Here is a 24,530-nt window from a genome sequence, read left to right as displayed (position 1 = left end):
CCTCCTAAAGTTTTACATCCCTTGGGACATATTCGACCAATGACTAAAAAATTACCTCATTGTAATTCCCTAAAAAAATAAAAAAAACTGCTGCGTACTGAATTAACCTAATTTAATTTTCCTAATGAAAATCTTTTTTTATTTCTGTATTATGTAACATCTATTTGAATTGTGCAATATGGGTTTGTACTATACAAAATATGTATTTAACATTTAATTCAAATGTATATTATTGATTTGTGCTCTTTTTGTACAATGTATTTGTATTTCTCTGGAGCTTTTCTCCCCAGGACTCCATTGAAAATGGGCTCCTTGTAGCCCAATGGACTATCCTGGAAAACAAACTGCAAATAAATAAAAATAAATAAATAAATATTTGCATAGTAGGTAATACTTCAAAACCAAATACATATAAAGTGTTGCATGACATCTGGTGAAACCTTAGATGTTATTGAAGTGATCTGTCTTTGATATTTACATTACAAGTTGCATATCTTGATAGATATTTAGTGTTATTTATTTTGCTAATTATACAATTGACCATACGTTTTAATATATCTCAATAAACGTGCACTCATAGATGAATTTCTTGTTGTCATGTGTCTAACAATATACGTCTAGGTTATATAGATTTCAAATTATGACAATTTGTATGTGAAAGTTTAGCAAAAAGTATAATTTGGGGTTTGCCTGCATTATAATAGTTATGAAAATACTATGAATGTACTGACTATCACTGTAAAGAATACCTCTTACTGATCACTGCTATTTGTACCGTTTCAAAGCTTTTGATGTTCATGAACTATTTAAATTTGTTTATCGTATGCTTTTTAAGCTTTTCAGAAAATGCTCTGGAATGCAAGATGTGTGTGGGCTGCTAGAGTTGTGACATTCCACACCACATAGGTCCAAGGAAAATATTGTAACAAAATGAATGAATGGGGTAAATTAACTGTTAAAAATTCAAGAAAAATTATGTAATGCAAAACTTCCTCAACAAAAAAGAAATAATTTAGAAGAGATCAAAAAGCTAACTAAAGATTATCAGTATATCTTGATACATACAAAAGAAATAACACTTGAAAAATTAAATTGCATGGTTATGGTATCTCTCCAAAAGCTTACATAGATTAGTAAATATAGATAAAGCAATTAACAAAAAAGTTCAAATTGACACATTAACTAACCCAATAACTAAATGTTCTTTTCTGATAATTATATTTCATGATTTCTGTACCAGAAAGTTCCTTGTATTTTTATGATTTCAGCCACTCCTTGTTGCTCATTTCAAATTTATTTTATAGTTCAATCAAGGACAGAATGTTTTGTATTGATACAATTAAAACAATTAGTTAAGATTTTTCTTGGTGTTTTTTTTAATATTATTTAGTTGTATGAATCAGCCTTTCTTGCAGTAAAGGAGAAAGTACTAAAGACATCCATTTTTAGAGATACATCTATTTAAATATAAGGTTCTAATATTTTAATACACCTTCAATGCATCTAGATTGTGTTGAGAAGGATATTACATACTGAAAAAATACACAGGCTGTAAGTTTATTAGCTAAATTAATATGACAGTTGTTGATCTTAAATTTATTATTAGAAAATAATGATATATGTAGTCTTGTTAGCCTCATATATAGTTCCACTCCAGTGAGTTTTTACTTTTACAACTGAGGCTAGGGCATAGGTGTCAGTATCAGTAAAACTGATTACTCCTACATCACAAGTTCTAATGTGCATTTTAAAGGGAATCCTAGGTCTGTTTAGAAGTCATACAGAAAGCTAAAAGAATTTTTCTTACTAAATGCATTTGTTTTATGCTTTGTATCAATGGAAACATTTGTATTATACAAACCATTTCATGTATGAAAATCGTTTTAATGAATTGTAATCAATGCTGTATGGTAAAGAACACTTTAGAGGACCTCCAATCCTCTAAAAGTCATCTGTGAGCATGTCTTAGAGCTCATAGGCCCTAACCCCAGAAAAGACTATGCTCAAAAACTAAGCTGTCCCTGCAGAATTCTTTGAAAATACTGTACATCTCAAAAGAGCATCATAGACTGCCCTGCCTTTGGAATGAGTCAACATTTTACTCCAGTCTACTATTAGATACATGGAGGCAGAATAAACACTGTCCCAACCTGGATCTCAATTACTTAAATAAGTACATTGGGTATTTTGAGTTTCCAAGAACCATATCTCTATCACAGAGAGTCATCTTGATGGTATCACTGCCCATGATGGACACCTTTTGACACATCCTGCACTGGTACCCTCACAAACAGTACCTGTAGTTCAGTTTGGGTGGGCAGCAATTTCATTGTCCTGTTTGCAAATGTGAGGATGTGGTTGATACATTGAACTGTGAGGTGTCAATAGCTGCAGTCATTACAATCTCATATGTATTCTTCTGATGGCAGAGCCCTCTCACCAGACTTCGGAGTGGGGAACAGTCTGAATCAGCCTTATTGTAGGTGTTTCCTCCTTGTGGCAGAATGTCTTACACGTTCTGATTATGGATTTTTCACTGGTGAAGTGGAGAGCTTTCCTTTACTTCTGCAGCATTTATGTAGAGAAATGAATGTCTGACAGAGGCCGTAACAAAGGCATCACACTTCAGGTGTTCATGTTCCTGGGGAGGTTAGTGTGTTAGTGGACTCTCCTGTCTTCCACTTTGTCTTTGGAATTCAGTACATAGGATTGTTGCCTGGTCAGGATTTCCAGAGAAGACACCCTACAAATTGACCTTTTCACCTCTATGGAGAATGTACAGCTCAGCAGGGTAGAGGGGTTGATGGTGGACATATTCTACAGCTTGCAGCAAGGAAGATGCCTATATAACTTCCAAGACTTCCATCTCACTCCGCACATGATCAAACAACAAAGAGAAAAGCTTATTATTTTCTCCCTGCTTCCTAAGAAGGATGTGAGTTCAGGTTTGCAGGCCCATAGAAGTAGAGGAAATGTTCCTGGTGCAACACTAAGAAGTATCCCCCCTCCCACCCAATGGAGTTTTAATCTGCAAAACAGCAGGGAATTATCTATTTTGCTTCCATCTGACCTCCTGGCAGGTATTTTAGAGGAGGTGGTACTTGATAAGAAGCCTGTAAGTAAATGTTTAAGAACTTCTCCATCTTGGCATGGAGATGCCCTATTCCTCCTCATTTGTTTTTCCTTTAGGCTGTTGTGACCTATTGCTGACCCTGGCATGGTTTGCATTTTAGTTATTTTACAGTCATGTTAAAGCCCAATGTACTTTTTCTCATTATGAATTGTTGAGGTCTTGATTCTGGCCCAGTATCAGATGATCAAGCAGTTTCTTATAGGAGTTTTGCGTCTTTGCTCTTGTTTGAATAGCCATCTCCTACTTGGGACTGGGATTTCATAACTGGAAGGATTGCATGTTCGCTGTTCGTGCCTACGGATTCATTGACTCTAAAGGTCATGTCTTAGAAGATGATTGTCATTTTGGAAAATGCTTTTCTTGATGGCCATCACCTGCTTATGGAATCTCAGAGCACTAGGGTTCTATTTCTAGGAAACTGTTTGGCCTTTCACAAGGATTAGGTGACACTTTGGACTAGCCCTCATTTCTCCAAGCATTGGTGCCAGAATTGTCTTTGAACCAGTCCATTATTTTGTTTGCTTTCTTTACATGCAAAGAATCTAGACAGAAATAGCATTTTGTACCCAGGAATTAAACCATCTGTTCCAGAGATTACATGCAGTCAAGAAAGTAGAATGATTATTCATCTCCTTCACTCCTGGGTAGAAGAAGCTTGCTAATAAACTCCATTCTGACTGGATTTCTAACAGACTCAGTTTTCCCATCAGATAGCTAAAATGCTCATTAAAAATACTGCCATCAAAGGACACTATTAGCTGGGTGTCTGCTTCCTGTGCTTGTCACAAAATTGTCTCCACTGTAGACATTTGTGCCATGACTATTTGGTCATCACTTCACACCTTTATCATCAATTCTTTCTTGTACTGTGATTCCAGGAGCAGGGCATCTTTTGGCATTTCAATATTACAGGATTCAGCTGTTTGGTCCATGCCTCCTAGGAGGTAGTATGGTACTAACTGGAAGTCTTCCCAGTAACTCAGCCACTGTGGATGATTCCCAGTATCAGATTCAACAAATATGGTCTCCATATTAATTGAACTCTCTGGAATTCCTCCACACTTTGTAATTGCTACTTTCATCTGAATCCTTGTGTTTGGGGAGACTCTCTGTAGGTTAGGCAGATATGTTTTTATATGTTACTGTGTGCTGATTGTTTTGCTTTGTGAATGTAAGTGGTGCTACACATTGTGAATTTATTTATTTATTGACTTCTTTATTTATTTATTTATATAAACTCATGGAGTAAAAGGGTGTGTGCAGGGACTTGACATGTGTGATATTGCAACATCTGCCATCTGGAAGTATGTGCCTCCATATATGGGGGGATTGAAGAAAAAAGGTAGCTAAACTGGGGACTGCAGAAGAGGAAATACCAGTAGTTTACTCACAGCATTAGAGTGAGTGACAGAACAGGTGGTATGGTGAGTAAGTCTTCATTATTTTCATTGTCGTACGGTTTCAGTATTGTCCACTAAACCCTTAATATTCTAACAGTCATTTTTGCTGCAGGTGTCATGTGTCTCTTGTCTGTAATCTAAACTATTCTGTTTTTGTGTTTTTTTTCAGGACATTGGTGATACACTTAGAAGGTGTGGTATACTTTTTTACATTTTACATTGCCTGCTTTATGTGAGTCAGTGAGAATCTGTGTTACAATGCTTTGGTGTTATTTTATTTTATGTAATGGGTGCTTATGAATACTTTTATTTATGCATAATATCCGAGTTGTGTCTGCTGAATTCTAGCATATAAATAAATATCATTGCACTTATTGCATATTAATTTAACTAAAGCTGTGCATGTTAGATGTAAACAGTTTATCAAAGTGCAGAACAAATCCAGTTGGAGGTGACATCTTAAGTTTGCAGAGCTGCCTATTTGTTGGGCTGCAGTGTGTTTCTGTGGGTTGTGTTGAAATGATCACTCGTTTTTTTTTTTGTTTTTGCCAGAACGAATGCCTCTATACCCACATTGATGTGTGTGTCAAGAATGTCAGTCAGTATGAGTGGTGGGAGGCACTGCAATGGTGTTATGTTGCTCATCTGCTGTAAGGCAGCCTACAGACTTTGTTATGTCCCATGGTTATGTTCTTTATTCATATAGTTTATTTCTCAATCAAAAATCATTTCAAGCACCAGCTGCATCAGTTTTACTGTTAGACCTAAATTCCAGTTTCACAAGCATAATCTAGTATTTGCTGAGTACAAGCTAAAGTAAAATATATAAGGAATAATTTAAATAAAAAGGTGTCAGATAATGATTAAAGATACAGCACAGCTCATCCTCAAGGAATATTTAACAAACTAAGAACAAAGACTGTGTTTTAAGTGTAATCTTTTAATGTACATTTTACTTCCACTATCCTGTTTGTGAAATATATATATGTTCTGTATAGACATTCTATGTTTGTTTAAAAAATGAACCGGATATTGCATTATGCTGTATAACTGGTCTAGCAAAATATATATCCATTCATTCATCCATCCATCCATTCACAATGCCTTTTTCCAATTTTTTCACATGGGGTCAGGGCGTCACATCCACAGTGACAGTCATCTAGAGCAAATGTTCACACCACCAGGTAAATCTAGCAGAATATACGTGTAAGAGAAGTTTCCATTTGTAATTCTACTGAAATTCATTTAATATTGGCAGATTTTCTACCTGTAATAAATATTATTTCATATTTTATCTGAGTTATTGTCAAACTCTTTTTTGTGCATTGGCAAGGGATTTATAATGTCTGACCACTCATTATGTATTATAATCAGTATGTGCTCACTCCTCCTCTTTTTCATCCTTGATGTAAGCTTCTTCTGCTGGAATGTCAGGTCTGGTCAGATACAGGGAGGTGTTCACTGGATCATAGATTATTACTAGGCATTTGATCAGAGTAGATCTTTGAGACCTAGCCAAGGAATATCCACAGCATGTTGGCCTTTTCCATAAGGCTTGTAGGGATCCACCTGGGGCCATATTTATGATTTCACATCACTTCATTTTGGTTGCATTTGAAGATGGATAGGGCACTGCTTTGCCTCATAATATAATATTGTCTATTCTACAGGAGAGAAATTATCTGGATGAAGAGACTAGCCTTCCAGCAAGTTCTGTATATTTTGTAGTGGAGGTTTAGGTTGCTCGTACAAGTATTAATGGTTTTTCATGTTTTCAGAATGTGGAGGTCTCACAGTACAAGAACATTACAGACCTTGCATGGTAGGCAGGGATCACCCCCATCATAGTCTGTATAATACTGAAAGAGAGGGGAGCTTTGAGGCTTTCTGCATCTGCTATAGAGCTTAGGCCTTTGATTTTCTTAGTGAAGAAACACTGAGATCTTTCAAACTGGACCATATGTTTGGTCATTACCTGACAAACGGGTCATCAAATTCAGTTATAGCCCTAATAAAAGAGGATTAGAGTGGGATGGTAACATCCCTGAATCTAGATTATATATACCCATGGTATTCATCTGGGCAAGGTAGAAAGATTTCTAGAACAATGTGATTAAATAAAAGTTCATTGTTGACAAGGATACCTAGCAATGAACTATCTATGTGGCAGATGCTGGATTGCTTGTGTATTCCAAAGATGATCATATTATCCTGTTTAAGATTTAGCCTTCTTTCTGTTTGTGTGAGATAGATCCTCTTGAGTAATACAGGAATCATCTACAGGAATTTATGATTGATCCAGGTTTACATTACAATTTGCATACTTTGCCAGAGACCATTGCTATCTGCTTGGACATCAGAGAAATAGATATCCAATAGGAGCAGCCTCAGAATGGAACCCTATGGACACTATTGATAAAGAGCCATTTGGTGGAGAGATTGCCCCCAATTTTAATTCAATGGGTTTTTGCTGACAGCCAGTTTGCTATGCATTAGGTAACATATGGGTTAGCATTTTGTTGGCTTAGTAAGTCATGCCTGGTAGTGGATTGAATTGGCCAGATCAAAGTACAGTTTATGAACAGAGGTGCAATTGCCCTTATCCACAGCTTCAGTGACTTTTTCAAAGAAGTCCACCAAGTTTTTTGGGCACTATCCACCCTTCACAGCCATAAACTGATTGTGGTCTAGGGTTTTATGGTATCTTTGTATATTAGGTCTGTAAAGATCCATTACATTTTTTTGCAGACAAGCGAAGTAAGGCTTATAGTTCTATGCTTACTGGATTCACTAGTACAGCCATCCTTATGTAGGGAATGATTACATCTCTTCTCTGTTCTTCTGGTATGAAGCAGGTTGGTTGGATGGGTTTCAGCAGATTTAGGAATGGATCTGTGAGGCAGTGCTTGTGGCTAACACTTCTCTTCCTAAGAGGCTGATACTAGTCCATGGAAAACTAGCTGTATGAAAAAGGGCTTTATCTTGTGCCCTTGATTAGCTAAATCACAGAAATCATTGGCTTGTTGTGTACCTTCCTAGAAAAAACACTTGATTCGAGCTGTTCTGTTACTTTCCATGTAATGGGAAGTTTTCAAGGATGTGTGAGGGATGAATCTTGATCCAGGAGTTCGTGATTAAGTCTCCCATAGTAAAAGCGTCAAGAACTGAACAGAATATTACCTATTCCAGCAGCTTCCACTGAAGGCTTTGAAGCCTGTACTACCTCTGCTGATTGCTCTCTTGTTCCCACCACAGAAGAGGGCAAAGCCTTTATTAGTTTATCTTTGCTGTGCTGAATCAAGCCAACTGGAGATGGGTTTTGCTGCAGATCAGATAATTCTTGGTCAAGATCAAATAATTCTTGGTCCCTAGGATGTGAGTTTTACTTAAGGTGATGTGCATGTCTACATTCCACTGCAAGACCTTCATCATCTCACTGCAAAAAGGTGAGATAGACTTTTGTCATCTCATTGCACAAGAAGCGAGACAGACCTTTGTTATTTCCAAAAACACCAGCACAGAGAAAATAAATCCAAACACAAAATCCACGCACTTTACCAGTTGCTTTTAATTTTAAACGATCTGGTACCTCGGCCTTTCGCCTTCAGTGGATCACAATAAATGTATATTTTTTCATGTATATACATACAAATTTAATAGCAATTAACACAAACACCTAACATCAAATAATCAATCAATCACTGATATAATCACAAATTTAAAGTGACATTTTTACAATGAATTAGAAAGAAGAAGAACAATACATCGAATAAACCACATATGAAATGACAAATAACATGCATAATACATTGGTCAAAATGAATTATAACATAATTAAATATCCAATTCCAAGTTAAGTCCATGGGGCTTCAGAGTTTTAAATTTTAAAATCATTTTGGTCTCCAATTCAAGTAATTTATAGGAATAATCCCCCCCCCCCTCCGATGAAAAATGGTTTACCCAATACACAAAATCTCAAACTATTTGGGCAACCACCATGTTTATCAAGAAAATGCTGGGCCACAGGGCTAATTTCACTATGGTTTCTAATATCTTTTAAATGCTCTAGAATATGAATTCTAACCATCCTTTTGGTTTGCCCTATGTACCAAATGCCTTTGTTATTTCACTGCACAGAGGTAAGATAGATCTTTATCATTCCATTGCATGTTGGTAAGGCAGACCTTCATCCTCTTGCTGATTGGAGGAATGTTGACCTTCATTATCTTTTTTCCCAATAAACATCTTTCTTAAATTATCACGTATGACATAGGCAATCTTACATTTATATAAATGAAAAACAAACAACATTGACACCACTTTACTTGCAAACATTATACATCACAGACAACATTGAAACAACTGTAGTTGCAAGCATTAGACATCACGTATAATCTATCCAGTCATTGTCAGTTAAGAATCATATGGCTCTTTCAAATCCTGCCTCGTAAACCTCATTCCTTCTTGCATATATTGTTCCTATAATTCCCATTTTGTCCTATGTAGTTTGCTCCTTCCCTTTTCTAAAGATCCCAATTATCTCTGTTACTATATTCACTACTTCTAATAAAGTTGGTCTAGACTTTGATTTCCATTTTCTAGTAATTGCTTTTTTGGAAGCCACCATAATTAGACTCAGCAAGCCTTTACTATGTCTAGGCAATTCCTATTCTGTATCATAGCTCATAAAAAATCATCTCCCTAGTCAATCCAGTCCATTCACCCAACATCTCCAACACAGCAATCCACAGGGAATCCCTAAAGTCTGCCAGCTCACTACACTCGCAAAAATATGTTCCTAGCCACCCCTTTCCTGCCCCTCACACCTCCAACATTTGCTACCACCTGAGCCTACTTGGGGTATACAAATACCTATGTAAACACTTCCAGGCAAAGATCCTAAATCTTATAGACTTTGTTGCATATTTAGAGATACACATATATCCCCCCCATTGTCTCTTTGTGAATTCCTTATCCAGTCTTTCTTCCCAATCTCTTCTAAGCTCCTCTGGTTGATTCTCATAAATTATCATGCAATATTTATATGCTCTACTAATTATTCCTTTTTAATGGCAGCTTCTGTTCTAGATTCTATTAAAAACTCTACTAATATTTGTCTTTCTTTTAAGAGCCCCCTATTTCTTTCTCTTTGCCTATACTCTGATATTAATCCTTGATAAGGAAGGCAATCTCTAACCTGCAGTCCAAATAAATTCTTGGCCTCTTCCCATTCTATTATCTTTCCCTTTCTAGTTATCTGCTCCCAATACCTTGGTTCCTTTGCCAGTTTTTTCCAATAAATTCCAGCTCCCTCTTGCCTATTATCTGTATCCCTGACCACAGTCATCCCTATCGACAAAATCTCTTTTCTCCATTCTTGTGCTGGTTTAGTTCTTAAAATACTCCCTGCTATTTTATGAATATAATACTCTGTATGATGTTGTTGTTCTCCTTAAGAGTCTGCATCCCAAAGCCCAATATCTACTTATTTCTTGAGCTTCCCTGTGTGTGCTATGTATAAGAGCCTTAACTGTGTTGCTCTAAAGTACACAGTCAAATTGGGTAATCCTAGCCTGCCTTTTTCTACTGGAAGAATCAGCCTATACCACTTGACCCTTGCTGTCTTCCCTTCCCAGACAAAATCCTGTTTTTTAATTGCTATCCACAGCTTCTCATCTGGTTGATAGAAATATTCCTGACCCACGTATAACAATAAAGGGACTAAAAACATTTTAATTGTTTGTATCTTAGTATCGTTATCTGTATAACAAAGTTTCCAGTTTCTCAGTTTTTGTATTTTCTTCTGTTTAGTCTCTTCCCACATATCCTTAACTGCCACAACAGAGTAATTTCTAATCCATACTCTTAAATACTTCATTTTATCATGTCCCCATAAATATGGATAGTGTTGGACCAATTTGTGTGAGGGTACATCATTTACAGTTATTGCCTTTGTTTTAGCTTCATTAATTTTGTATCCTGAGATTTGAAACTGTGTTAAAATATTCCACAACACTGTAATGTCCCTTTCTGGTTTTGTCATGTATAAAGTAATATCATCTGCAAATAGAGACAGCTTTTCCTGGCTACCATACCAATTATATCCCTGAATTTCTGAATCCCTTATTTTTTTTTTTTTTGCGAGTGGTTCTAAATATAATGGAAACAACAAAGGGGAAAGCAGACAACCTTGCCTGGTTACTCTACTCGAGCATACGTTATCAGAGAGGACCCCTCCCACTTAAATTTTCGCCTCTGATCCATTATATATATATATATATATATATATATATATATATATATATATATATATATATACTCCTAATCAACCTTATAATTGTATTAGGGAAAGCAAATGCTTCCATTGCCTTGCTCATGAAGTTCCAGTCTACTCTGTCAAATGCTTTCTCTGCATCAACACCTACAAATAACAGTGGTATTTTCTTACATTCTGCTTCCCTCTGGATCATCAATGTTTTGTTAATATTGTCAAATGTCTGCTTCCCCTCCACAATACCGCACTGACCCATATCTATCAATTTTGGTATCACTTTTCCATTCTTTTAGACATTCTAGACATAAACACTTTACAATCATGGTTTATTATTAAAATGGACCTCTCAACCTGGAAACATCAAAAATCTGGACAAGGCCCATGAAAAATAGGTACAAATCTGCACGCTGATTAACATAAAATTTGCATAGATAATTAGGTAACCACGCCCACTCCAATGGAATTGTGGGGTACCAACTTTCAAATGCAAACAGAAGAACAGACAACCAAAGTATGACACCAGAGTCTCCATGCAGCCATTCCAATGTCCCATTACCTGACTATCTCGCCCCATTTACCATAAACACTAATGTGTGCATACTGCTTTACTTCTACGATTTGTATTTTATTTTTACATTTTATAACACAATGCACAACATTAATAGACATCTGCTAATTAAACAAAGCAATACTGTCTCACAATGAAAATAGACTTGGCATTAAAACTTCTCTGCCCTTGAAACTCACATTCATTGAAACAGCATTGAAACCCACACCACATCCAAAGAAAATGCATCTGGCCAGTGGTGGATAAAGATTACCTTTGGGCTGTTTTAGTGCAGCATATAAGTTCAACCCATATGCTGTACATATGTTCCCAGCCTCTTAATACTTTTTACACTTAAGCAGTTTTGCAACTGTCTTATTCTCACAGATAATCTCTTTCTCAGCACAAATGACTCCATCTGTGAACGGTGCAAATATTTAATGGAGAATCCCTTTTAGCATTGACAATGAACACATACTCGTCCACTATCACCCAAACAATACCATTCTAAAATGTAATCTGTTAAAACACATCTGTAAATAAGATTCACCAGGGTATGTCCCTCAGGTTTAGAAAACAGGTGTAGTATTGACTACACAAAGGGGCCCTACCATAGACTCCTAGAATCACAAGCCTATCAGTCTAACTAGCCTAATTTGCAAGACCATGAATTGTATCACATACACAATATTAAAAATCTCATACAATTGGACCCACCTCAGTTTAATTTTTCCAAGGGTAGATGATGTCTAATTAATCTGGTAAATTACTTTGAGAAGGTTACAGAGGCACTGACCAGTGACCCTCAGTCCACACACCATATATGAATCTGGTCAAGGCCTTTTATTCCATACCCCATTCTGTTATTGTAAACAAGCTAAAGGTAGAACCTTATATGGTAAAATGGATTTCAAACTCTCCAAAGGATAGAACTTAACCAAACTGAGGAGGCAGGTGCTAATTGAGAAAGTACGAAAGTAACTAATGGAGTATCTCAGGAATCAGTAATGGGATTCTTTCTTTTTGCTATATACTTTTTTAACATTCAAACAGAAAACCCTAACTAATAGCTAGCCAGATTCACTGATGACTACAAGCTGGGTATCATTCTCCATTCCCCCATTCATACAAAGTCCTTTCAGCAAGAACTAGTCATTAAAAACAATAGTGTACAGAAAAAGGTCATAAAATAAATGCAAAGAACGTGTAGCATTGTCTTCTTTGGGAAGTACCTGTTGTTTACATTTTACAGCACAGCCAGTACTCAACTCCACATAGATACGATAGTGAGGGATCTTGGTGGCTGGTCACCTTTGACATCCAAGCTGCAGTTATAGTTAATCATTCTGTCTAGCACAAGTGATTTCCAGGTATCTCATATGGGTCAAAATATATTATTTTCCATCTGTACTGTTCCCTAATTAGACCAACTATTGAGTGCAGTGCCGCTTAAAGCAGGTAAATGGCCTGACATATCATGTAGCTAGAAAGGCTTGAAAGATTCTTGATGAAAAATGTTATTGGCCTTAAACTCTTAGCTATAAAGACAGACTAGACTTTCTATCCCTGTGCTCTTTCTCTTACACACTTCTGTATGGAGAATCAAGCCTGACATTCCAGGCCCTCAAGGACCCCACCCTAATGAAGTTCTTATACTTTTACAGAATGAAAGGCTACACAAACACCCAAACAAAGGATATCAACCTCCACCAACATATAAATAAAACATGATGGAGGGATAGATTTTATTACTCAGTGGTTGCCGCATCTTCAAAACAAACTGCTCCAGCATATTAAACAAAGTGACATCCTTGCTACCTTCAAGACTCACCTTGATGAATGGATGGGTAGTCACTTGTTCATCCTTGACCTGACATGTTTTTTTTCCCTAATGGAAATGGAGTGTGCATCTTGAAGGGTGGTTATTGGAAAAATGCCCATGGTCTTCAGCGTTACTTGCCTTGCAGTTCTTATGATCCTTTGATCCTATAAATCTGTACTTTTCCATACTGACTACATTCTGAATTTGCACCTTAACTTCCTTCCTTTTCTAAAAGAAGACCAAGTACCTGTATATAGTGTCTCATCATTTATCATTTTGTCATCCCACCTTTCAGATCTCCACCTTTGCAGCTCCATGCTCCAAAGCTGGTTTATCTCAATGTAACACAATTATTTGTTGTCCTCCATTTGTTGTTTGTGTCATTGGTACATGACCTGTATTTATCTTTACACTGACATTCTGCTGCTGCGTATATTCTGTGCCTCTCCGTTCAGCTTTTCACAGCATCTCATCATGTACTGCCAGACCTAAATATATAATTTGTTTATCACCTTCATTGCAGTCATCAGCATTTAAATCAATTTGATGTGTAAACACACTTGGATTTGCATCCATACCTTACCATTTAGCCATAACGGATGCTCTAATGGCTTACCTGTTTTGAGCTGCATTACGCACTTGCATACACAGATGTAAAAAGTACTATTAGCACAGGTGTACATAAGCTTTTGAAGATTATACCAGAGATCCTTAGACTTTTTAACAACCCACACCACTTATACCCCTAACCACCATGCTTCCACATGCACAACACGCTCCCAGCCACAACACACACATCTTGTGTCATACACACTTTTCAGTAAGATCTGATGGTTTTTAGGACTCAAGTTAGATTCTTTCTTCCACATTAGGATACACTTATTTGGAAACTTCCCTGAAGAAAATTTCGAAAAGCGCTGTATGCACTCCAGTGCCAAGCTCTCTAGCTCTCTGAGTTATTCAACTGGTCTGACCTCATTCAAAATAGTAAAAAGGAATCCATTAGTTTAATAAATATTCTGGATCACATTTTTGTCCACTGGCTTGGACCCCAAGCATAGACCTACACACACACACACACACACACACACACACACACACACACACACACACACACACACACACACACACACACACACACACCAGTTCCTACCTGAAATAAGCAGCTCCACCACGAAGTGAAAGCCAAAGTAGATCCAGGCAGAAACTTAGAGCAGTCCATTCTTTCCCATGAAGCAGCAGAAGAGAAGGTGTACTGTTCTTCCTGCTTGCAGCAGATCCATCCATGCAGAAAGAAGCAGCAGTTGTTTCCTTCCCACTCATTCATGTTCAAACAACACCGGAAATGTGCACGCAAGTTGAGCTCAATTCTGACAGGCTGACGGAGCTGACATCATTGCGCATGTGATGATGTCAGTTCAAAACGTGGAAAAAATAAAATTTTAAAGAAGAAGCTGGGGAAATTGAAAATGGAGAGGTGCCACTAGGGAATCATGGCACCCCATTATTTGACCCCAAAACTCATACAAAACTGAGTAATTCGGTATGGTTGGGAGGTATGAGCTGGATCCAATGGATCTTTATGCTATTTAGGTATTACTGTTACCATCACTTTCTTCCAGGATGCTGGTACTTGTCCTCCTCTTAAAATACTGTTAAACAAACCCTTGCAGATCTTTATATCAGTTGTTTCCCTCCTAGCTTCCAAACTTTCAAAAGAATACTATATATTCCTGGGAACTTTCCTGTAGATTGGTTATACACAGCCATTTTATCTCATCACTTTCTATCCTAACTATTAGTAATCGAGCCTCATCTACCTCTAACCTTCACATATTTAATTCTTCCATAAACATTTCCATTTGTATCTTTTCTTGATTTCCATATTTCTCTGCATTATACAAACTTTCATAAAATTTCCAAAATATTTCTAATACTTCCACACAATCTCTTGTTATCTTCCTTGTTACATGCTCCCTAAGCTTGGTGAAAACCCTTTCCACTTTCTGTTGCCTGAGTCATCGTGCTAAAAGTTTTGTGCTCTAGAATTATTATCAAAAAACAGTTGCTTAACAGCAGTCTTTCTAAACTGGTGCATATTATAGAGGTAATCCCTCATTTTCTGCTTAGCATTCTGCAGTTATTTATTTATTTATTTGAAGTTTGTTTGCCAGGATGGTCCATTGGGCCGAGTGAACCCATTTTCAATGGAGTCCTGGGGAGAAAAGCTCCATAGATACAATATCAGGTAAAAATATAAAATAAAGTAAAAAGTAAAAAATGCAATACAATAGCATAATATCAGGTAAAAATAAAGTAAAAAAATACAATACAATAGTGTAATAGTTTGTAAAAGTGAATAGAAGAGTACATATAAGCATGTGAAAATGTTAATACAGCTGGAATGTGAAGCATAGTGACAATTCATATCAATTTACAAAAATTTTTTTTTTTTTTTTTTTTATTAAGGAATGTTAAATGAAGGCAATAGTTAGTAGGTATATGCAGAAGATATTAACTTAAGAGGTTATTTACAATGTGTGTGTTCCCACAGGGGATGTGATTGTAGACTGGGAAAGGTAAGGTAGTAGCTGGGGATGTTATGCAGGATGGGAACATGAGCATTCCCAGAGAGATGATAAATGTGAGTGGAGGAAAGTTTTGAAGAGTGGAAGGTTGCTGGTGCTGCGGATATGAGGTGGGAGTGAGTTCCAGAGACGGGCAAGGGAAAAAGAGAGTAAGAGTTTGCCTGCTGGACGGGCAGGTTTGTGGAGTTCAATTAGGTTCTGAGTGATGGTTCTTAGGGGTCTGTTGGGTTGGTGGTGCATGGTAAAGGTTGAGGTGAGTGAGGGACAGAGTGAGGGCTTGAAAATGAGCTTATGAGCATGAGTTAGTTGAATGTAGGTAAGGTAGTTTGGGAGCTCTAGCCAGTTTAGTTTGTGGAGGGCAGTGCAGTGATGGGAGGAGGATCTATGGCCAGTGGTGAATTTGGCGATTTTATTGTAGCAGAAGGAGAGTTTTGTTTTGGTAGAGGATTTTAGGTTGGTTAAGAGTGGGGCCCCATAAAGGAGAGATGGGATTAGATATGTGGTAGAGAGGAGGAATCTAGTGGATGGAGAGAGGAAGCGAATATGGTGATAGAACATACCAATTTGTGGTGTGTTTTTTTAATGTTTGTTTGTATGTGGGAATTAAAATTAAACTGATTATCAATGAGAGCTCCTAACAGTTTATCACTGGAAATGACTTCTAGGGATGTGTTGTTGTGACTGGTTATAAGGAAAGAAGTTACTCCTTTTCTTGTTGTGAGAGATTTCCCCTATTTTGCAATACTTTAATATTTGTCAGGCCCTCTAAATAATTCTTGTTACTTATTAACCATATCTCCCTTTCCTTAATTTCCACCCTAGTTTTAAACTCCACTTTAATTTTTATCCCACTCCCTAGCTATATTTTGAGAAGAAATTTCTATCTTCTCTAGTAGCTCTTGAATGAATTCAAAAACGCATTCCTTAAATTCCTCTTTTTTTCAACTGATAGGTGGAAAAGCATCAGTGTCCCATTTTTATTTCATTACCTTGCATTTTTATTTTAGTTATTATTATACGCATGATCTGAAATAGTTATTGGGTGTGTTTCAATACCTTCAATTAAATGCATATGTTTCTGGGAGATATAAATTCTAGCTAGCCTTGCCCAGTTTTTGTATCTTGGAGAATAATATGTAAATGCACTCCGAAATCCTAGTACCAAATGCACATCTACCATGCCAAACATCTTCATAAATTTCTTCAAAAATCGACCCCCCTTTGTTATATTTTCCCTTCTAGGTGCCCCCAGACCCATCTTCACTGTTGCAAACCAAATTCCATTCTCCATCTATAAGTAATATTCCTTGCTGAATGCTAATTATTTCTCCCAGAATTTTCTTAAGCTCCATTATAGCAGTTTTAGGTGAAATGTAAGTGCATGTCAGTGTAATCCTCCTCCGTTGCCAGTAGCCGCTTAGTATTATATATCTTCCATTATTATATTTTTTCCCTCTTCTATCACTATTGGAGCTCTTCTTGCAATTAATGTAAGTACTCCTTTTTTCCTTTGCCTGAGATATTCCACTGAATAACCGTCCTGAAAACCTTTCTTTATCACAAGCTCATAGATTCATAGGTGTGTGCTAGGCTAATGGCCCTGGATTCTTTACAAGCCTAGCCCATAGAAGTGTCCTGGCATCATGCTGCCCAGCATTAGTTCCCAGTGCCTGTATCAAGTAGAGCCACTGGAGTGATCCCCGGGATGAACTTTCTATCATCCATCCAGTCATCAAGATTTTTCTTGAAGAGGGACAGTGAGGTGTTCTGCTTGACATGTATGGAAAGTCTATTTCAGAGCATGGGCAGTCTCTGGGTGAAGAACCTGTCCCTCCAGCATGTTCTGTTGATTGAGGTAATGAGGCTGATGTCTCTGGAGCGTGTGGTGTGGAGAGATTGTGATTATTTTTAGATGTAGCATTTCTAACAGAGCTGGGTCAGACATGGCTTTGTATGTCAAGCAGAGATCGCCTCTAAGTAGGTGATATGAGACAGAGAATAGCTTTAGTCTTTTGAGTCTGTCCATGTAGGACATGTGTTTAATGCCTAGGATCCACTTTGTGAGGTACTTCTGTGGCCTTTCTAGCTGTTGCAGGTGTCTAGTAAGGTACATGCCAAATGGGGCATTATACTTGATGATTGGTCTAATAAGGGAAGAGTAGAGTGAGATGATGACTTCTTTCTTCCTGGATGCAAAACCCTTGGTAATGAGATGTGCCACATAGGACTTTCTGACTACAGTGGCAATGTGGTGGTTGAAGGAGAGGTTGCTGCTAACCTGCACCCCCAGATCTCTTATAACACCTTCAGTTTCATTGGGCTTCCATCGATGTGGTAATTAGTGAGAACTGAGTTTTTACCAAAGGAGATGATGCGTTTTTTGGCTTTAAGGTTAAGACCATTGTTTCGACACCAGTCATTGGTCTCAGTGAGGCCTTTCTATAGGATGTCTGCATCACTTGGGGAGTTAATAATGGCTCCCAGCTTGCAATCATCGTGAACTTGGTCAGCCAGAGTCCCTTTGTGTTGGCCTGGACTTCTGAGAAGTAGATGTCGAACAGGAGAGGACCTGAGACCGATCCCTGAGGGACTTCACTCATGACTGGTCAGCAGTCTGACTTGGAGTCCACTTCTTTCACACTGTGTGTTCTATCTGTGAGCCAATTAGCAACCCCCCTAGTGATATAGGGGTTGATGCCTAGTTTGGTGAGTTTATCAATAATTCCTGAGTGAGGAATGGTATCAAGTGCCTTGGCCAGATCAAGGTAGGTTGTATGCACTGCCTTACCTTCATCTACAGCCCTGGTGACTGACTCAAAGAAGTCAACCAGGTTGATCAGGCATGATCTCCCTTTCACAAAGCCAAATTGCGTGGGGTCTAGAGTTTGGAGATTTTCTATATCTTTGTTAATCGGGTCCATGATGATGCGCTCCATAGCTTTACATATAAGACTTGTCAGGCTAATGGGGCAATAATTCCTGGGGTGTGTAGTTACTCCTCCTTTATAGAGAGGGATGACTGTAGCAGTGCACCGTTTGGTAGGGACAACACCTGTGGTGAGGCTGTGACTGAACAGGGCACACAGATGTGGTGCCAGTTCACTTTGTAGTTCATGTAGAACACAGCCAGTAAGATTATTGGGTCCCATGGAAACTATATTCTTGGCCTTGGACAATGCAGCTTTAACCTGTGCTGCAGTAATTCTGGGTGCCTGGCATTCTTCCAGTATTTTGATTGGTCTTTTATGGGAGGAGAGAGGGGTAAAGTTGGCACTGAATCTGTCAGCTAGTATGTTGGCAATATTTGTTGGCTCAGTATAGGAGGTACCATTGTGCAGTAACTCAGGGCAAATCTGGGTATTGCCATTGAGGTTCTTGATATAGCTATAGAAGGCTTTGTGATTGTTTTTAGTGTCTACTGCAATTCTGCCTTCATAGCTGGCATTAAAGCATTTGATGAGGGACCTCAACTTTTTGTGAGGCTAATAAGGGAGTTTTTCCAGTCTTGGGGCTTCACCTTTTTCTGGAACAGTTTCTTCCTTCTGTTGTAGAGTTTATTAATAGCAGGGGACCACCAGATAGGCTTCCTTTTTTTGGAGGAGAGGATCTTGGTTCTGCTGGGTATGGCTAGTTCCATGCATTTATGTACATGTTCGTACAGTGCATTGGTGTATGATTCAGCAGTCTTGCATCTATTTTCCATTGGCATGGGTGCTGTGAAATTAGCCACCTGTGTTTTTAGGAGTCAAAAGTCAGCGTTGGAGAAGATTTTCAAGGTGGTTACGTGTGCAGTGGGTGTTCAGTTCTTTCCAGAAATGTTTCCTGTAGCATAGCTATTTGCACTCTACATTTTTAATATAGTTCACTGCTCTTTTTTTTTTTATATTTATTTGTAAGACCATTCAGATTGAAAGACATTACAGAAAACATAATTTTCTTATATAGTTATTATTACCACCTTTTATAACTGCTTTTTTGTTAAATGTCTTTTATTCAGTTGTTTCTTGTCATATCCATTTGAACCAATGCTACATCTTACATCATTTTTTTAAAAGCCCTCAAACAGAACAAAGAACCCCCAACCCTCCCCCCCTAAAACTTGTTAACTTAATAATAACACAATTGTGTATATCATCAAATATTGAAGTTTTGGCTTACTAATAAAAACAAAAGTTCTACGTTGATAGCCACACAGACAGTCTAGAGTCAACCAAAACAAAAGGTTAGTCATGCTAAGATGCATGGTACAGTCTGTACTATTAGTAAGTGGTATTTTATTGTGTCTATCTTTATAGCTCTCCCAGCTGATAAAACACTGAATGCTTTCAGTAAAAACTTTCTCCAAGCCATTTCTCTTTATCAAATTGACTTCTAGTTACATGCAATCAGACACAAAACTTCTAAGGATACCTTGTTTACCAGAAAAAAGCCTGATAATATTCAATATTATTTTTCCTTTACATACTTTGTAATAAACTTGTTACTGGATAATGCCTAGGGTCTTAACCCAGTTGTTTCCATATGCAAGCATGAGAAAAAGCACACTGTTTTTCTTTTGCCATACTGTCTTAGCTAGACCATTCCTCTCTTCCCCCTTCCCCCTACTCTTCCCCCTGCTTCCCTTTTTTTGTTTTACATTGCAATGCCTACATTTCTTAAAACTGAACAAAAAAGAGAGAAGAAGGGAGAAAAAGAAAAAAGCACCAGTTTATATTAATATCCCCATTGCATTTCAAAAAACTGTGAAAACTTTACTTCAAGTCTAATTGGTTTTGTCTTATGTTTAAAGATCTCCCAGCTGGGAAAACCCCTGATTACTTTCAGAGAATATTATGTCCTAGTCAATTTCTCTTTTCTTTTTCCCTCAGCCAATCCCCTTCCACCAGACTCTCTCCAGTTTCTCTTTATCAGATTGTCTCCATGGACACATGAGAACCAGACAGCCAGTTTCTGTTTGTCAGATTGTTTCCATAGAAACATGAAGACCATTTGAAGAATTGCTACTAAGTATACATACATTTGCTAGAAAAAAAGCCTCATAATATTCAATATTCTTTTTCATTTTCTTGCTATCTCTTCAAACTAATCAATCTAAGGTCCTTCATCCAGTGATTTCCCCATAAAAGAATGATAAAAAGTACACTAATTTTACCTTTGTCATGCCTTTTATTTTTATGTTTATTTTTATTTATTTGTTTATTTATTTTAAATTGCACTGCTTATATTTCTGAAAACTGTGCAAGAGGAAAGAAAGAAGAGGGGAGAAAAAACATCTGTTTACAATCTCCATTATATTTAAACTACCATGCAAAGATCACTGTGCACCACAAATACAGTACTACTAAGAAATGAAAATGCTTACTTACAGGTAGCTTTTATCCCTCTCTTGCCCTCCCCAATGCATTTTTCCAAACATTGATGACCTGAAGTAGGGCATATACTTTACAGTCCCCCAGAAATCCAACAAATTTTGAAAAAGTCCAATATTTCCAGCTTTTCTTGTTCTGTCATTTTTTCACAAATATAATTATTGCATTGTAATCCCACAGTAAGTTACTGGTTTTACTACTTTTCTTCTCCATTACCCAAATCCTGTAGCTGCTTCATTTCCAACATACTCTCGATCCTTTTAGTCAACTCTCATGCTCCCTTCCTTCTCTCCAACATTTTCCATTGAAATACTGGAAAATGTTTCAGAGGTACAGTTTGTCTGTGGTCTTTATTACCAGAAGAACAAAAAGCAGAATCTCTTTCTGTTTCATACCTCACTTTTTTGGACAAACTTTTGTATTTCCTGCTTAGCATATACTTCATCAAAAATGATTTTGTTCATCCAGTGAAGAATACCTTAAAGACATCTGGATACAGCAGTTTGAATCTTACACCTGGTCTCGACATGCCATGAATAGTACTCCTGTTTTGCCTGGTGTACAATGAGTAATCATTCCCCACAAACACTCTGCTGTCTCCCACTTTTAATATTTTGCCCTTCTGCCACAGTTTTGTCAGAATCAACTCCTTCTGCTGGTAGGATTGCACCTTTACTATTAAAGGTCTAGGTTGCTTTCTTATAGCTAGGTTTGGAGCATAAACACAATGTGCACTTTCAATTCCTGCTGTTGGAATACCAGTCCAGTTGCTTATTTGTGCTTTCATAAATTTAATGCAGCCTGTTCCTTCCAGCTTCTTTGGTATAGCTGAAAATTTCAGGTTTTCCCTATGTGCTCTGTCCTCTAATTCTATTATTGTTTGAAACATCTCCTCCTGAGCAGTTTCATATTCAACCAGCCTTTTCTTCATTTAGATTTTTGCAGCTTTATCATCTCATCTAAATACTTGTTTAAAGCTTCTACCATTTTTTTCCACCAGTGTTTTGCTTATTTTAACCAGGTCTGTGTGCAGTTGTCTTATATCTTTCTGTAGGTTACTGGAAGTCATGTCTGAAGGTTGCATTGCTTTTTGCTGAACAGCTGAAGAACTTTCTCCCGTCAGTGTTTCTTCCTCACTTTTTGTAGTTGACTTTTTCTAGGTCTTCTGCATTTCTTTATTCCTAGCATCAAGGCAGTGCACTTACTAGCCAGTTACTGAAGTTTTCCATAAACACAAGTCTACTGGCCTTCTCTGCTGAGTTTCTGTTTTCACACTGGGGGAGCTAGAAACAAGCTGTTACTCAATGTGCAGCCATCTTGGAAGTCCCTCATAGACCTTCATTATCTTAGTGAATGTGGGTAAGAGAAACCTTCATCAGCTCAATGAATGGTGTAAGACACAGTTTCATAATCTCATTGGCTAAGACAGACCACTTACTCATTGCATGGTGGTAAGACAGACCTTCATCATCTCACTTGACAGGAGTACAACAAACCAAAATCATCACCTGACCACATGGAGGTTAGACAGGCCTTCATCATCTGACTGTACAGGGATAAGACAGCCCTTAATCATCTCACTGTGCACGGGTAAGTCAGACTTTCATCATCTCATTGTATAGGGGTAAGAAAGTGCCTCATTGTCTCATTCAGAGGGGTAAAACAGACCTTCATCATTACACTGAATGGGGTCAGACAGACTTTCATCATTTCACTGAATGGTGGTATGATAGACTTTCATCATCTTACTGAATAAGGTAATTAGACCATCATTTCAATGCATGGTGTTGGCAGTGGTAAGATAGACATTCATTGTCTTACTGCATGATTGTAAGATAGATCTTCATCATCTTATTGTATGGATAAAAGAGAACTTGCCACCACTTCTGCTTTACATATCAAACCAGAAGCTAGCTCTCAAAATGAAGCAGGAAGGTCTGTGGTCTCAGAGTGTTAAGGAGAACCAAGACAGCCTGTAGCTGTCTTTGGTTTATGTGAACCTTTCCCTGAAACACATAGGAGCCAAGGTGGCCTCCTCACCCCCTAGCAGTATATCCATCATTAGAACCTGGTTTAGGTTCTGCCGCAGGAACCTAAAGAGGAACAAGGTAAGAGTTATTCACTATTCTAGTGGTTGATAATAAATGTTTTATACTAAATGAAGGATGGTGAGAGCATGCTGACATTTCAGCCTCTATCACTACCTGAAGGAAGGATGGACTCTAAAGCCTCTTTGAGAAGCACTGCCTTAGCCTTTTGAAAGCAGTCTGTGGAGATGGCTTGTCCCTCATGTGGAGCTATTTCTGGATAATGGTGTTGATAGTACCTGAAAGATATGGCATTTGTGACCTCCTCAAGAACCCACTAGTGGTTGATAATAAAGGTTTTATACTAAATGAAGGATGGTGAGAGCATGCTGACATTTCAGCCTCTATCACTACCTGAAGGAAGGATGGACTATAAAGCCTCTTTGAGAAGCACTGCCTTAGCCTTTGGAAAGCACTCTGTAGAGATGGCTTGTCCCCCATGTGAAGCTATTTCTGGATAATGGTGTTGATAGTACCTGAAAGATATGTCATTTGTGACCTCCTCAAGAACCCACTAGTGGTTGATAATAAAGTTTTTATACTAAATGAAGGATGGTGAGGGCATGCTGACATTTCAGCCTCTATCCCTACCTGAAGGAAGGACGGACTCTAAAGCCTGTTTGAGAAGCACTGCCTTAGCCTTTTGAAAGCACTCTGTGGAGATGGCTTGTCCCCCATGTGGAGCTATTTCTGGATAATGGTGTTGATAGAAGCTGAAAGATATGGCATTTGTGACCTCCTCAAGAACCCAAAACTCCATCAGCATGTCCCTCAAAACTGGAGTACAGTCAGATGATTGATCTCCCAAAAGCAGTCCTGCTGACAGTCAGGACAATGACTGTTTGGGTGATGGAGTCACTGAGGATTTAGCCAGTGCACTTTGCAAGACAAGTGTGCCTGATGCTTGGAAGCCCTCCTCATTTTGTTTGGTGATTCCCCCTAGAACTCTGTGGTGGCCCAGAAGGGGAAGAAAAGTCAAGACAGGGAAGCATTCAATATTTACTGCACAGTGGTCAAAGCCTTTTTCTTCTTTTGAAGGTCCTTGATCAGAACCTTGGAGGCTTGATTAAAGAGAATCACAATGCAAAAAGGGGGCATCCAGACTAGTTTCATAAGTAGTTTCCATATTGACATGGTGAGTAGATGGTGCCACCCAGGAGTCCTCACCTTTCTTTCCTAGATACTGATACAATATTTCTGGGGAGTAGAGATGGACTTCTTCAGCCTTTCAGTCTTCCTAAATGAGCAGCTATCATGGAGGTGCTATAGTGGGGTACTCCCCAAGTAGATATCTTTGTCTACCCTCTAAA

At 37.9% G+C, this 24,530-nt stretch overlaps 1 protein-coding gene across 1 annotated transcript in view; it reads left to right on the top strand.

Moving 5' to 3' along the window:
• LOC122797117 (E3 ubiquitin-protein ligase TRIM39-like) overlaps window positions 1-24,530 on the top strand; it is a 164,150-nt gene that overhangs the window by 116,948 nt on the left and 22,672 nt on the right. Inside the window, exon 4 of the mRNA XM_044065913.1 lies at window positions 4,703-4,725. Coding sequence (XP_043921848.1) covers window positions 4,703-4,725 — 23 coding nt within the window. The remainder of the gene's footprint in view (window positions 1-4,702; window positions 4,726-24,530) is intronic.

This window comes from Protopterus annectens, chromosome 3.part0 (assembly GCF_019279795.1).
Source record: "Protopterus annectens isolate FY-2018-M chromosome 3.part0, PAN1.0, whole genome shotgun sequence".
Taxonomy (NCBI): domain Eukaryota; kingdom Metazoa; phylum Chordata; order Ceratodontiformes; family Protopteridae; genus Protopterus; species Protopterus annectens.
Note: the sequence above shows the minus strand (reverse complement) of the source record. Positions and strands in the feature narration are given on the sequence as shown.